Source organism: Schistocerca gregaria, unplaced genomic scaffold (assembly GCF_023897955.1).
Source record: "Schistocerca gregaria isolate iqSchGreg1 unplaced genomic scaffold, iqSchGreg1.2 ptg000355l, whole genome shotgun sequence".
Lineage (NCBI taxonomy): Eukaryota > Metazoa > Arthropoda > Insecta > Orthoptera > Acrididae > Schistocerca > Schistocerca gregaria.
This window is the reverse complement of record NW_026061814.1, coordinates 524,420-540,305: the sequence shown is the minus strand read 5'-3', so window position 1 is coordinate 540,305 and position 15,886 is coordinate 524,420. Positions and strand designations below refer to the sequence as shown.

Genomic DNA, 15,886 nt, shown 5'->3' with positions numbered 1-15,886 from the left:
AAGAATGCGCGGAGGAAGAGTGCTAGGATCTCGTTGAAAATAACGAAACACTGCGAATCGACAGATGTGCTCTTGAAACGCGTCAGAGAGTACTGTTTTGTAGGAGCGCTAAATTCCAAAAACTAACTACATTAAAGAAAGACCTGTTCCCGTCCGACCACCGAAGAAAAGCAACAACGTCAGTATTCGGATCGGCGACCGCCTGGGAACTCTGGCTGTCTTCATTTCTTGCTTTCTTGTCACTACTCCTGCCAGCCCTTTTTTCATGCGACCTTTCTCATGTGACAAAGATGCTTCCATACTGATTTTAAACTATCGTAAGATACGATATTAAGGAACTCAGTTTGAAAAGAGTGCGCCAAGTAAGACTTCCAAAGAGTCTCTGGAATAATAAAAACAGTATGAAGTGACAGAAATGTTGTGAAAAACGTCAGGGCATATTGTTTTGTAGCAGTGCACAAGGGCAAATTTGTAAACAAAAATTTACCTTTCGTCGCTACAAGAGATGTATACTTTGCCGAAAAGCCTGTGTCTTGTGTGCATGTTTTCGCACCTTTCCACGGCACAGCGCAGCACAGAGCGGCACTGGTAGCTCCGAACGCCCGCACACGGCGCCTCGGACTCGCCGGTTCGGGCCGCGCCCATCTCGCAGATGCTTCTCGTACTTGTGCTGTCATATGGACCGCGACCCGAGCGGCAGCGAGCGGCAGTCGAGCAAAGTCGGGACAAGTCGGGACGGAAGGGGACAGCCGAGAATGAACCGTGCAAATTACGCAAATATCTGGAAGCGCGACGAGTGTCAGGCAGGTGAGAACGCTTCCCTCTGTCTTCATTTCTTGCTATCTTGTCACTACCCCTGCCAGCCCTTTTTTCATGCTACCTTTCTCATGTGACAAAGATGCTTCCATACTGATTTTAAACTATCGTAAGATACGATATTAAGGAACTCAGTTTGAAAAGAGTGCGCCAAGGAAGACTTCCAAAGAGTCTCTGGAAATAACAAAACAGTATGAAGTGACAGAAATGTTGTGAAATACGTCAGGGCATATTGTTTTGTAGCAGTGCACAACGGCAAATTTGTAAACAAAAATTTACCTTCCATCGCTACAAGAGATGGATACTTTGTCGAACAAACGAATGACAGGCGGTGCAACGAGCAGCTGTGTTGTGCGTCTGACCCACGTGGCGGCGCGCCGCACTGCGCGTCGCCTTCGAGGTGGAAGGACGTGCTTTGCGTCAAATGTGCCACCGAAAACGGCGATTGCGTGTGTTGGGAGGAGAGGCGAAGCCTTCTTCTGCCGTGCGGCTACTGTATAAGGACGCCAACGGCCATACCATGTTGAATACACCGGTTCTCGTCCGATCACCGAAGTTAAGCAACATCGGGCCCGGTTAGTACTTGGATGGGTGACCGCCTGGGAACACCGGGTGCTGTTGGCTCCCTCTCTTCTTTTAAATTTTATGTCACTACACCTGCCAGCCCTCTTTTCATGAAAAACTCTCAGGTGCGACAAAGATGCTTCCACAAGCATTTTAAACTACTGTATTAAACGTAAGATGCGAAATTACAGTAATGAACTCAGTTTGAACAAGAATGCGCGGAGGAAGAGTGCTAGGATCTCGTTGAAAATAACGAAACACTGCGAATCGACAGATGTGCTCTTGAAACGCGTCAGAGAGTACTGTTTTGTAGGAGCGCTAAATTCCAAAAACTAACTACATTAAAGAAAGACCTGTTCCCGTCCGACCACCGAAGAAAAGCAACAACGTCAGTATTCGGATCGGCGACCGCCTGGGAACTCTGGCTGTCTTCATTTCTTGCTTTCTTGTCACTACTCCTGCCAGCCCTTTTTTCATGCTACCTTTCTCATGTGACAAAGATGCTTCCATACTGATTTTAAACTATCGTAAGATACGATATTAAGGAACTCAGTTTGAAAAGAGTGCGCCAAGTAAGACTTCCAAAGAGTCTCTGGAATAATAAAAACAGTATGAAGTGACAGAAATGTTGTGAAAAACGTCAGGGCATATTGTTTTGTAGCAGTGCACAAGGGCAAATTTGTAAACAAAAATTTACCTTTCGTCGCTACAAGAGATGTATACTTTGCCGAAAAGCCTGTGTCTTGTGTGCATGTTTTCGCACCTTTCCACGGCACAGCGCAGCACAGAGCGGCACTGGTAGCTCCGAACGCCCGCACACGGCGCCTCGGACTCGCCGGTTCGGGCCGCGCCCATCTCGCAGATGCTTCTCGTACTTGTGCTGTCATATGGACCGCGACCCGAGCGGCAGCGAGCGGCAGTCGAGCAAAGTCGGGACAAGTCGGGACGGAAGGGGACAGCCGAGAATGAACCGTGCAAATTACGCAAATATCTGGAAGCGCGACGAGTGTCAGGCAGGTGAGAACGCTTCCCTCTGTCTTCATTTCTTGCTATCTTGTCACTACCCCTGCCAGCCCTTTTTTCATGCTACCTTTCTCATGTGACAAAGATGCTTCCATACTGATTTTAAACTATCGTAAGATACGATATTAAGGAACTCAGTTTGAAAAGAGTGCGCCAAGGAAGACTTCCAAAGAGTCTCTGGAAATAACAAAACAGTATGAAGTGACAGAAATGTTGTGAAATACGTCAGGGCATATTGTTTTGTAGCAGTGCACAACGGCAAATTTGTAAACAAAAATTTACCTTCCATCGCTACAAGAGATGGATACTTTGTCGAACAAACGAATGACAGGCGGTGCAACGAGCAGCTGTGTTGTGCGTCTGACCCACGTGGCGGCGCGCCGCACTGCGCGTCGCCTTCGAGGTGGAAGGACGTGCTTTGCGTCAAATGTGCCACCGAAAACGGCGATTGCGTGTGTTGGGAGGAGAGGCGAAGCCTTCTTCTGCCGTGCGGCTACTGTATAAGGACGCCAACGGCCATACCATGTTGAATACACCGGTTCTCGTCCGATCACCGAAGTTAAGCAACATCGGGCCCGGTTAGTACTTGGATGGGTGACCGCCTGGGAACACCGGGTGCTGTTGGCTCCCTCTCTTCTTTTAAATTTTATGTCACTACACCTGCCAGCCCTCTTTTCATGAAAAACTCTCAGGTGCGACAAAGATGCTTCCACAAGCATTTTAAACTACTGTATTAAACGTAAGATGCGAAATTACAGTAATGAACTCAGTTTGAACAAGAATGCGCGGAGGAAGAGTGCTAGGATCTCGTTGAAAATAACGAAACACTGCGAATCGACAGATGTGCTCTTGAAACGCGTCAGAGAGTACTGTTTTGTAGGAGCGCTAAATTCCAAAAACTAACTACATTAAAGAAAGACCTGTTCCCGTCCGACCACCGAAGAAAAGCAACAACGTCAGTATTCGGATCGGCGACCGCCTGGGAACTCTGGCTGTCTTCATTTCTTGCTTTCTTGTCACTACTCCTGCCAGCCCTTTTTTCATGCTACCTTTCTCATGTGACAAAGATGCTTCCATACTGATTTTAAACTATCGTAAGATACGATATTAAGGAACTCAGTTTGAAAAGAGTGCGCCAAGTAAGACTTCCAAAGAGTCTCTGGAATAATAAAAACAGTATGAAGTGACAGAAATGTTGTGAAAAACGTCAGGGCATATTGTTTTGTAGCAGTGCACAAGGGCAACTTTGTAAACAAAAATTTACCTTTCGTCGCTACAAGAGATGTATACTTTGCCGAAAAGCCTGTGTCTTGTGTGCATGTTTTCGCACCTTTCCACGGCACAGCGCAGCACAGAGCGGCACTGGTAGCTCCGAACGCCCGCACACGGCGCCTCGGACTCGCCGGTTCGGGCCGCGCCCATCTCGCAGATGCTTCTCGTACTTGTGCTGTCATATGGACCGCGACCCGAGCGGCAGCGAGCGGCAGTCGAGCAAAGTCGGGACAAGTCGGGACGGAAGGGGACAGCCGAGAATGAACCGTGCAAATTACGCAAATATCTGGAAGCGCGACGAGTGTCAGGCAGGTGAGAACGCTTCCCTCTGTCTTCATTTCTTGCTATCTTGTCACTACCCCTGCCAGCCCTTTTTTCATGCTACCTTTCTCATGTGACAAAGATGCTTCCATACTGATTTTAAACTATCGTAAGATACGATATTAAGGAACTCAGTTTGAAAAGAGTGCGCCAAGGAAGACTTCCAAAGAGTCTCTGGAAATAACAAAACAGTATGAAGTGACAGAAATGTTGTGAAATACGTCAGGGCATATTGTTTTGTAGCAGTGCACAACGGCAAATTTGTAAACAAAAATTTACCTTCCATCGCTACAAGAGATGGATACTTTGTCGAACAAACGAATGACAGGCGGTGCAACGAGCAGCTGTGTTGTGCGTCTGACCCACGTGGCGGCGCGCCGCACTGCGCGTCGCCTTCGAGGTGGAAGGACGTGCTTTGCGTCAAATGTGCCACCGAAAACGGCGATTGCGTGTGTTGGGAGGAGAGGCGAAGCCTTCTTCTGCCGTGCGGCTAGTGTATAAGGACGCCAACGGCCATACCATGTTGAATACACCGGTTCTCGTCCGATCACCGAAGTTAAGCAACATCGGGCCCGGTTAGTACTTGGATGGGTGACCGCCTGGGAACACCGGGTGCTGTTGGCTCCCTCTCTTCTTTTAAATTTTATGTCACTACACCTGCCAGCCCTCTTTTCATGAAAAACTCTCAGGTGCGACAAAGATGCTTCCACAAGCATTTTAAACTACTGTATTAAACGTAAGATGCGAAATTACAGTAATGAACTCAATTTGAACAAGAATGCGCGGAGGAAGAGTGCTAGGATCTCGTTGAAAATAACGAAACACTGCGAATCGACAGATGTGCTCTTGAAACGCGTCAGAGAGTACTGTTTTGTAGGAGCGCTAAATTCCAAAAACTAACTACATTAAAGAAAGACCTGTTCCCGTCCGACCACCGAAGAAAAGCAACAACGTCAGTATTCGGATCGGCGACCGCCTGGGAACTCTGGCTGTCTTCATTTCTTGCTTTCTTGTCACTACTCCTGCCAGCCCTTTTTTCATGCTACCTTTCTCATGTGACAAAGATGCTTCCATACTGATTTTAAACTATCGTAAGATACGATATTAAGGAACTCAGTTTGAAAAGAGTGCGCCAAGTAAGACTTCCAAAGAGTCTCTGGAATAATAAAAACAGTATGAAGTGACAGAAATGTTGTGAAAAACGTCAGGGCATATTGTTTTGTAGCAGTGCACAAGGGCAACTTTGTAAACAAAAATTTACCTTTCGTCGCTACAAGAGATGTATACTTTGCCGAAAAGCCTGTGTCTTGTGTGCATGTTTTCGCACCTTTCCACGGCACAGCGCAGCACAGAGCGGCACTGGTAGCTCCGAACGCCCGCACACGGCGCCTCGGACTCGCCGGTTCGGGCCGCGCCCATCTCGCAGATGCTTCTCGTACTTGTGCTGTCATATGGACCGCGACCCGAGCGGCAGCGAGCGGCAGTCGAGCAAAGTCGGGACAAGTCGGGACGGAAGGGGACAGCCGAGAATGAACCGTGCAAATTACGCAAATATCTGGAAGCGCGACGAGTGTCAGGCAGGTGAGAACGCTTCCCTCTGTCTTCATTTCTTGCTATCTTGTCACTACCCCTGCCAGCCCTTTTTTCATGCTACCTTTCTCATGTGACAAAGATGCTTCCATACTGATTTTAAACTATCGTAAGATACGATATTAAGGAACTCAGTTTGAAAAGAGTGCGCCAAGGAAGACTTCCAAAGAGTCTCTGGAAATAACAAAACAGTATGAAGTGACAGAAATGTTGTGAAATACGTCAGGGCATATTGTTTTGTAGCAGTGCACAACGGCAAATTTGTAAACAAAAATTTACCTTCCATCGCTACAAGAGATGGATACTTTGTCGAACAAACGAATGACAGGCGGTGCAACGAGCAGCTGTGTTGTGCGTCTGACCCACGTGGCGGCGCGCCGCACTGCGCGTCGCCTTCGAGGTGGAAGGACGTGCTTTGCGTCAAATGTGCCACCGAAAACGGCGATTGCGTGTGTTGGGAGGAGAGGCGAAGCCTTCTTCTGCCGTGCGGCTACTGTATAAGGACGCCAACGGCCATACCATGTTGAATACACCGGTTCTCGTCCGATCACCGAAGTTAAGCAACATCGGGCCCGGTTAGTACTTGGATGGGTGACCGCCTGGGAACACCGGGTGCTGTTGGCTCCCTCTCTTCTTTTAAATTTTATGTCACTACACCTGCCAGCCCTCTTTTCATGAAAAACTCTCAGGTGCGACAAAGATGCTTCCACAAGCATTTTAAACTACTGTATTAAACGTAAGATGCGAAATTACAGTAATGAACTCAGTTTGAACAAGAATGCGCGGAGGAAGAGTGCTAGGATCTCGTTGAAAATAACGAAACACTGCGAATCGACAGATGTGCTCTTGAAACGCGTCAGAGAGTACTGTTTTGTAGGAGCGCTAAATTCCAAAAACTAACTACATTAAAGAAAGACCTGTTCCCGTCCGACCACCGAAGAAAAGCAACAACGTCAGTATTCGGATCGGCGACCGCCTGGGAACTCTGGCTGTCTTCATTTCTTGCTTTCTTGTCACTACTCCTGCCAGCCCTTTTTTCATGCTACCTTTCTCATGTGACAAAGATGCTTCCATACTGATTTTAAACTATCGTAAGATACGATATTAAGGAACTCAGTTTGAAAAGAGTGCGCCAAGTAAGACTTCCAAAGAGTCTCTGGAATAATAAAAACAGTATGAAGTGACAGAAATGTTGTGAAAAACGTCAGGGCATATTGTTTTGTAGCAGTGCACAAGGGCAACTTTGTAAACAAAAATTTACCTTTCGTCGCTACAAGAGATGTATACTTTGCCGAAAAGCCTGTGTCTTGTGTGCATGTTTTCGCACCTTTCCACGGCACAGCGCAGCACAGAGCGGCACTGGTAGCTCCGAACGCCCGCACACGGCGCCTCGGACTCGCCGGTTCGGGCCGCGCCCATCTCGCAGATGCTTCTCGTACTTGTGCTGTCATATGGACCGCGACCCGAGCGGCAGCGAGCGGCAGTCGAGCAAAGTCGGGACAAGTCGGGACGGAAGGGGACAGCCGAGAATGAACCGTGCAAATTACGCAAATATCTGGAAGCGCGACGAGTGTCAGGCAGGTGAGAACGCTTCCCTCTGTCTTCATTTCTTGCTATCTTGTCACTACCCCTGCCAGCCCTTTTTTCATGCTACCTTTCTCATGTGACAAAGATGCTTCCATACTGATTTTAAACTATCGTAAGATACGATATTAAGGAACTCAGTTTGAAAAGAGTGCGCCAAGGAAGACTTCCAAAGAGTCTCTGGAAATAACAAAACAGTATGAAGTGACAGAAATGTTGTGAAATACGTCAGGGCATATTGTTTTGTAGCAGTGCACAACGGCAAATTTGTAAACAAAAATTTACCTTCCATCGCTACAAGAGATGGATACTTTGTCGAACAAACGAATGACAGGCGGTGCAACGAGCAGCTGTGTTGTGCGTCTGACCCACGTGGCGGCGCGCCGCACTGCGCGTCGCCTTCGAGGTGGAAGGACGTGCTTTGCGTCAAATGTGCCACCGAAAACGGCGATTGCGTGTGTTGGGAGGAGAGGCGAAGCCTTCTTCTGCCGTGCGGCTACTGTATAAGGACGCCAACGGCCATACCATGTTGAATACACCGGTTCTCGTCCGATCACCGAAGTTAAGCAACATCGGGCCCGGTTAGTACTTGGATGGGTGACCGCCTGGGAACACCGGGTGCTGTTGGCTCCCTCTCTTCTTTTAAATTTTATGTCACTACACCTGCCAGCCCTCTTTTCATGAAAAACTCTCAGGTGCGACAAAGATGCTTCCACAAGCATTTTAAACTACTGTATTAAACGTAAGATGCGAAATTACAGTAATGAACTCAGTTTGAACAAGAATGCGCGGAGGAAGAGTGCTAGGATCTCGTTGAAAATAACGAAACACTGCGAATCGACAGATGTGCTCTTGAAACGCGTCAGAGAGTACTGTTTTGTAGGAGCGCTAAATTCCAAAAACTAACTACATTAAAGAAAGACCTGTTCCCGTCCGACCACCGAAGAAAAGCAACAACGTCAGTATTCGGATCGGCGACCGCCTGGGAACTCTGGCTGTCTTCATTTCTTGCTTTCTTGTCACTACTCCTGCCAGCCCTTTTTTCATGCTACCTTTCTCATGTGACAAAGATGCTTCCATACTGATTTTAAACTATCGTAAGATACGATATTAAGGAACTCAGTTTGAAAAGAGTGCGCCAAGTAAGACTTCCAAAGAGTCTCTGGAATAATAAAAACAGTATGAAGTGACAGAAATGTTGTGAAAAACGTCAGGGCATATTGTTTTGTAGCAGTGCACAAGGGCAACTTTGTAAACAAAAATTTACCTTTCGTCGCTACAAGAGATGTATACTTTGCCGAAAAGCCTGTGTCTTGTGTGCATGTTTTCGCACCTTTCCACGGCACAGCGCAGCACAGAGCGGCACTGGTAGCTCCGAACGCCCGCACACGGCGCCTCGGACTCGCCGGTTCGGGCCGCGCCCATCTCGCAGATGCTTCTCGTACTTGTGCTGTCATATGGACCGCGACCCGAGCGGCAGCGAGCGGCAGTCGAGCAAAGTCGGGACAAGTCGGGACGGAAGGGGACAGCCGAGAATGAACCGTGCAAATTACGCAAATATCTGGAAGCGCGACGAGTGTCAGGCAGGTGAGAACGCTTCCCTCTGTCTTCATTTCTTGCTATCTTGTCACTACCCCTGCCAGCCCTTTTTTCATGCTACCTTTCTCATGTGACAAAGATGCTTCCATACTGATTTTAAACTATCGTAAGATACGATATTAAGGAACTCAGTTTGAAAAGAGTGCGCCAAGGAAGACTTCCAAAGAGTCTCTGGAAATAACAAAACAGTATGAAGTGACAGAAATGTTGTGAAATACGTCAGGGCATATTGTTTTGTAGCAGTGCACAACGGCAAATTTGTAAACAAAAATTTACCTTCCATCGCTACAAGAGATGGATACTTTGTCGAACAAACGAATGACAGGCGGTGCAACGAGCAGCTGTGTTGTGCGTCTGACCCACGTGGCGGCGCGCCGCACTGCGCGTCGCCTTCGAGGTGGAAGGACGTGCTTTGCGTCAAATGTGCCACCGAAAACGGCGATTGCGTGTGTTGGGAGGAGAGGCGAAGCGTTCTTCTGCCGTGCGGCTACTGTATAAGGACGCCAACGGCCATACCATGTTGAATACACCGGTTCTCGTCCGATCACCGAAGTTAAGCAACATCGGGCCCGGTTAGTACTTGGCTGTCTGCCCGCCTGGCAACACCTCGGTGCCGAGCGAGCAGTACTTCCGCGTGCGACTTGGCCGGCGGCGCCTCGCGTGTCGTCTGCTCTTCTCTGCCTAGCGGCTGTATATTTCATCACAGACTGTAAGTTATGGCAACCATTTACGATGACAGTGAAGAACGCCAAAATAACATTCAATGTGAGTTCGATCGTTCTGTAGACAAGCCCTCGGCCTTTGAAATCCACCGTTGGATTCTAGAAGATTTGTTGTTAACGCACGATGACGTTCTCGGTATCCAATTCGATACTTTTCTTAACTCTGTGTTCTTGAAGTTGAAAAATTCCGAAATGTGTGATCATGTTGTGTCTGTCAATGACGGTGTCCGAAAATTTCGTCACCTTGACGGTCGCGTAAGCAATGTTAATGTGTCGCATGCTGGCTTTGGCATTAGGCAAATTCGTGTGTTTAACCTACCATTTGAAATTCGAAATGACACAATTGCTCGCTATTTGCGGCCGTATGGCACTGTTTTGTCTGTAGTGAAGGAAAAGTGGTCCTCCGCGTACTTGTTTCAAGTAGAAAACGGAGTGAGAAGTGTGAAAATGGTTGTTAGACAGCACATTCCTTCGTTTGTTTTGGTTAACGGCCACCGCGCGTTCGTTACTTATAGTGGACAGCCACAAACATGTTCTTTTTGTGGTGGCGTTGGCCATTATAGACAGGATTGTCCTAAACGCAAACGGCCTGCCCAGCTGCCTACTTTAGGTAATTTGAATGATGCCAGCTTTGCTTCTGTGGCCGCCACGGGTTTGGGTACCGCCCCCCCCCCCCCCCCCCCCCCCCCCCCCCGCGCCCGCGCGCCGTGTAGCTGACGCTAACTTTGCTGCCACCCCGATGGCTATGGATGTGTCCACTACCGATAGTGACTCTGCTTCTGTGTCTGCTGTGTTAGATTCAATGTCTCCGGCTCCGGCTGACGGGACAACTATCGAAAATCTGGTAGTAACGAATGTTTCACAAGAGACAGTGTCCGAACCCGTGCAGCAGTCGGCGCGTGATTTAGTGTCGGAACCTGTTTCGCTGTCAGTGACAGTACCGGAACAGTCCGGTTCTTTGATTGCCCCTGTTACTGTGCCTGCCGGTTCTCCTAATTCCGCTGCTGCTGTGGAATCACAGGCATTTTTTGTAGCACCGAAACCGAGACGGGACGAACATTCGTCTCGTAGTTCAAGTCGGCAACGTGCGCGTAGTGTTGGTCGGTCGCCTCCCTCTGATAGGGGTCTTCCGCGACCCGATCGCAGTCCGTCTCCGGTTGGGCGTTCCCCCGACGCCTCCCGACCGACACGACCCGGTCGGCAGGCTTCCCAACAGCGTGCTTCCCGACGGGACCTTGCCGACGAGCGGCGTTCGTCTCAGGCTCCTGGCTCTGGGCGTCAGCCCGTGGACCAACAACAACAACGGCGCGCCTCTCCTCGCCGTCAGCTGCCTGCCGAAATCAATGTTGCTGATCAAAAACGTGACGTCGCTGTTCGGCACTTAAGGACTGTCTTAAGCCAGCCGGGCGCAGGCGACGACTCCGGGCAACCGACCGACACTGTTTCGGCTGTGTTGACACCGCAATTGCCGACCAAACGTAAGGCGGAAGACACACACCAGCGTCGCGTTTGTCCTTCTGCTACTGAACGTGTGCCGGCTTCTTCTCCTGATGTCGAGATGTCTGTCGTTGGTCCCATGTCGGTGGACTCTAGTGGAACGGATTCTGGGACCGCGCCACCCCCACACCCCCCTCCCGCCGCCCCCCAGGACTGGGCGGCGGACGTGGAGGCCAGTGACGCGACTTAGTGTGTGCAAGTGTTGTTTCCTCCTCTCGCGCACATTTGCATGATCTGTGTTTTTTTTAGCTATTTTATTGCTGCTTCTGCGGTGCCCTCGTTTGGTTTTTTGTTGGTCGTTTTCGTGTGGTCAGCTCTGTTTGCCTTTATTCACCGACCGCCGCAAGATCCTCCGTCGTTATTCGGCGTCGATGTTCTATCTGTTTTAAATGACGGGTTATGGGAGCCGTGCTCTGTTTTCAATGGGGGACGGCCTATCATGGTCGTCTTTTTTAGTGCATTGCGCCGATTGGATGCTATGGATCCGGCTGACGGGATTTCAACTCGTCTCTCTGGTGTATTTTATCCTTTTGTGGTGGTTGTCTTTTGCCGATCATTGCTGTTTTTCTCCACATGTGAGGTTTTTATCTATTGTGCTCTTTTTTTTAATTGTGTATGAATATTGAGCATTGTTCGTGGAACATTTTAACTGTTAATGTAAACAAATTGAGTGCCCAGTATAAGTTATCGGCTTTGCACACTTTTTTATGTGATTCTCACTGTCATGTCGCGTTATTACAGGAAGTTACGCGTACGGCTCTTTTGTATTTTATTGATTCCTCTGCTTTTACCGTTATTGATAATATCATGTCGGATGAACAGACTGGTACTGCCATTTTATTCCGTCCGGGTTTTGATGTCAGTGACGTTGAAATATTGCCCAATGGTCGCGCAATCGCCTGTGTTATTAATGGTGTCACTTTTGTTAATGTCTATGCCCATGCCGGTGATAAACCAGCGCGGAATCAGTTTTACAGCCATGATCTCTGTCAATTGCTCCATCGCAATACTAATGAATTAGTGCTTGGTGGCGATTTTAACGCCGTTATTGATGGTAGGGATCAGGAGCCGCGCCCTAATTGGTGTCAAGAGTTGCGCACTTTGGTTAACACTTTTCGCTTGCGGGACACGTGGCGTGTGCTCAACCCGGATAAAACACATTTTACCCACTTTTATGCCACAGGTCATAGTCGACTGGATAGAATTTATGTGTCGTTGCCGCTTGCCGCCCATGTCACAAGGGCGGAAGTATTGCCGGTTATTTTTTCTGACCATTGTGGATTTTTGTGTCAACTTGTTTTACCGCGTGCGCGACCTCCTCGGCGTCCGAATATCTGGAAGCTTAATTGCAGTCTTTTAGATGATGACGCTCTTGCGTCCCAATTTACTGCTTTGTGGCGCAAGCTCTTGCGTGACAAGGGCGACGACGGCAGTACCATCAGGTGGTGGGTGGAGGTAGCGAAGCCGGCCATCAGGCGCTTTTTAATCAATTTTAGTCGCGATGCGGCGCATTGGCGCCGGTCGACGGCGAGTTTTTACCAGTCCTGTTTAAAAGATCTAGCTCAGCGGGTCACTACGTCTCCACAGTTGCTTCCGGTTTTTAATCAGTTTAAAGCTCAACTTCTTGACGATCTTCGCCGGAAGGGGTTTGGGACGGTCACGCGCAGCCAACCTGTAGGTGCCGTTGAGGGGGAACCGCTCTCTCTCTACCACCTGAACAGGGAGCGGAGGCGGCGGGAGAGGTTGGTTATTCGTAGGTGGCTCAAACAGGATGGGACGACGACTTCCGACTGGGTGGATATTGAGCGGGAGGTCCATGATCACTTTGCTGCGCTCTTTCACCCAGTAGACGCCAACCCCGGGGCGCTCCGCGAGTTTTTGCAGGGGGTCCCACATGTTTTAACGCGACAAGACAGGGCCCATCTTAATGCAACTTTTACTTCTGAGGATCTCTTTGCGGCGGTGAAAAGTAGTCCTAGGGGCAAATCCCCTGGTATGGACGGAATCCCCGCGGAATTTTATTTAAAATTTTTCCCTCTTTTAAGCGATGTTTTAACTGTGATCATGAACGAAATCCATAACGGTGTTGACATCCCGGCGGAGTTTGCGGAAGGGCGTGTTGCACTTCTCCCTAAATCAACCGCGACGCCGCGTATAGACAGTGTTCGCCCTATAACCCTCTTGAACGCTGATTATAAGATTATGGCGCGGTGTGTTACGCACAGGATGCAGGTCGTTCTGCCCAAGGTCATCAGTGAATATCAAACTTGTGCTGTGGCCGACAGGAACATTTTCGACGCCGTCCTGGCTTATCGCGACTGCATCGGATATGTAAAGGGTCACAGGCTCCGAGCGGCTGCGATCTTGCTAGTAGACTTTAAAAACGCCTTTGATCGGATCAGCCACTCCTATCTGCGGCGAGTGATGATCGGCCTGGGTTTTGGGTCCAAACTAACGAAGATGGTGTACAATATCTTGCGTAATGCCACTTCACGGGTGGTCGTCAACGGTATTCCTGGTAGCGTCATCCCCATTGGTCGTTCTGTCCGACAGGGGTGTCCTCTGTCTATGGCGCTTTTCGCCTTGGCGTTGGACCCACTCCTACGTTGTATAGCCCGGGAGTGCCGGGGTATTCGACTTGGCGACGTTCAGCTGGTATGTCGGGCGTATGCTGATGACCTGGGGGTCTTCATTGATCATCCAGAGGATCTTGATCGCTTGCGTGGTGTTTTGGACCGTTTTGAGAGGGCGACGGGGGCTATCGTCAACCCTCGTAAGACTGTCTTGCTTCCCCTTACACCTCGATTACGCACTGTCAGCGGCGATTGGTTTTGTGTGAAGCAACAGCACACGGTGCTCGGTGTCATTCTAACTGACAACACACAGCGTATGGAAGCCCTTAATTGGCGTTCCACATTATACAAGATCCGAGCTGTTGCTAAACTCTACGCCTCTCGCAACCTGGCGCTTCGTCAGAAGGTGGCTCTCATTAACACGAATATCTTCGCCAAAGCGTGGTATCTGGCACAAGTTCTCCCAGTGCCAAAAGAATTGGAAAGGGCCATCCAACAAGCAGTTTATTGGCTGCTATGGAAGGGCGATATTTTTAAGGTCTCCCTGGCGACGTGTACTTTAAGCTTGCAGGAAGGGGGGCTAGGTTTGGTTGACTTCCGATCTAAGTGTGCGGCGCTCCTTGTGAAACGGACCACAGTGGTGATTGACAAGGGGCCGCACAGTCCGACAGCTGCCTTGTTTCGTCATTACCGCCCACCATCAGTAGTAGCCCCTGTTTCAATCAGTCACATTCCGTATGTGTTGAATTTCGTGCGCCGCTATTATGTTTACAATAGTTATCTTGTGTTTGGTGACGTCTGTACATGTAGTGTTACTGAGATAATTCGAGCTCTTAGAGGGACGCCGATTAGGAACAAATGGGAATATCGGTTGCCACAGCATGATTGGCAGCTGGTGTGGAAGAACCTTGCTACCGCCGCCGTCCCTGCCGCCGTTCATGCTACTTGGTATAAAGTGGTCAACCGGACTATCCCGACAAATGCCAATCTTTGTGCTATAAATTTGATTTCTTCGGGAGACTGTGAATTGTGTGCAGAGGAGGACACTATCGAACATCGTTTTGTGTGTGACAAATTTCGTGTGGTCTGGGACATTGCCTGTGACATGGTTCGTCTGATTAACAGGGTGGACAGGCGGCACGTGACAGCCATGGACGCCATAGTGCCTCAGTGCGCGGCTTATCCGGCCACCAAAAGGAATGCGACGTTATGGATTCTTGGACATACAGTTTACTGCATCTTTACCCTGAAAGTGACTGATGCCGTCGATTTTCTATCCTATTTGTGGACGGAACACCGTCAGGACCTTGCTCGTGCGGCTTATACTCAGACTTTTGCCAATTTTTTGCGTGTGGCCTTGGACCATGCCTATGCTAAATTGTTGATATCTACATAGGACTGCCTACCAATTTTGACTTTTATCGCGTTATCCTCCAGTGGTAATGCCAGTGCTATGAATTATGTTGCTTCGACGGGACTTTGCTTACAACGGAACTTTCTTTCTATGAATGATGGAACTAAATTTGAATGCCAATGTGTGTTATATGGAACGAACATTATCGACAACGTATCCTGTTCTCGGGTTATGTGGATGTTTTATTAGTAGGAGTTAACTTGTGCTTTATTTATCTGTTTTTCTTTGTTCTGAGGACATTTTTTTTTCATTTTTTCTCCCAAGATGACTGAGGAGACAGTGTCGAGAAGGACATTTTCCTTACTTTTACGTGTGCATGTACGTTGGATTCCTTATACTTTCTGTGGGTGGACGTTTTTCAGTTTGTGATTCTTCTCGCCATCATATCCGAAGAATATTGGCGGAGACGGTTTGATTAGATTTATTTATTTTATTTTTTTTTCTTTCCCTAGTGTGATATACACTTTCGGCAAAAACTGCGTTCTGGTGGCCATGGAAGTAGGCGACCACTTTCCGCCGTCGTTCAAGCGAGCGTTTACGGTGTGGAGACATTTTTATTTTCCTTTTAGAAGTAAAATTTGAGTGATTTTAACGTTTTTGTTCTCAAGTTTTTGGAGGAACCATTTTCTTTTGATTCGTATACAAGACACAATACCGCATCATGGTCCATGCACGCCTCCCCGAAGAAGGCATTACTAGCCGATGCGTCTACCAGTCCACCTACGAGGAGCCAACAGCACCCTTATAGATAGCATTTGAAGCTCGCCAATCAGAAGGCATTTCATGGAGAGTGTAAAGGCCGGGCTATAAGGGGAGTTGGGAGGCCCGTTGTAAAAAAAAAAAAAGAATAAAAAACATTATATGGAACAAAAAAAAAAATAAAAAAAATAAAAAAAAAGGAAAAAAAAGAA

General features: G+C 48.5%; 1 protein-coding gene, 5 non-coding genes and 1 pseudogene across 6 annotated transcripts; all 7 read left to right on the top strand.

Annotated features, from left to right (window-relative positions):
- Positions 1 to 1,321: 1,321 nt before the first annotated feature.
- On the top strand, positions 1,322 to 1,440 carry LOC126307960 (5S ribosomal RNA). Its single transcript, XR_007553899.1, has one exon. It is a non-coding gene; the product is annotated as a 5S ribosomal RNA (ribosomal RNA).
- A 1,471-nt stretch (positions 1,441 to 2,911) lies between these two features.
- Positions 2,912 to 3,030, top strand: LOC126307959 (5S ribosomal RNA). The gene has a single exon (XR_007553898.1). It is a non-coding gene; the product is annotated as a 5S ribosomal RNA (ribosomal RNA).
- A 1,471-nt stretch (positions 3,031 to 4,501) lies between these two features.
- LOC126307958 (5S ribosomal RNA) lies at positions 4,502 to 4,620 on the top strand. The gene has a single exon (XR_007553897.1). It is a non-coding gene; the product is annotated as a 5S ribosomal RNA (ribosomal RNA).
- A 1,471-nt stretch (positions 4,621 to 6,091) lies between these two features.
- On the top strand, positions 6,092 to 6,210 carry LOC126307957 (5S ribosomal RNA). Its single transcript, XR_007553896.1, has one exon. It is a non-coding gene; the product is annotated as a 5S ribosomal RNA (ribosomal RNA).
- Positions 6,211 to 7,681: 1,471 nt separating this feature from the next.
- On the top strand, positions 7,682 to 7,800 carry LOC126307955 (5S ribosomal RNA). Its single transcript, XR_007553894.1, has one exon. It is a non-coding gene; the product is annotated as a 5S ribosomal RNA (ribosomal RNA).
- Positions 7,801 to 9,271: 1,471 nt separating this feature from the next.
- Positions 9,272 to 9,389, top strand: LOC126307908 (5S ribosomal RNA; annotated as a pseudogene).
- An 841-nt stretch (positions 9,390 to 10,230) lies between these two features.
- On the top strand, positions 10,231 to 11,178 carry LOC126307662 (uncharacterized). The gene has a single exon (XM_049992078.1). It carries the CDS (start codon positions 10,231 to 10,233, stop codon positions 11,176 to 11,178), a length of 948 nt encoding a protein of 315 aa, XP_049848035.1.
- The last annotated feature ends 4,708 nt before the right edge of the window (positions 11,179 to 15,886 follow it).

Bases quoted from the DNA above. Each gene is read 5' to 3' on its own strand.
- LOC126307662 (XM_049992078.1), top strand. From the start codon at position 10,231: ATGGCTATGGATGTGTCCACTACCGATAGTGACTCTGCTTCTGTGTCT.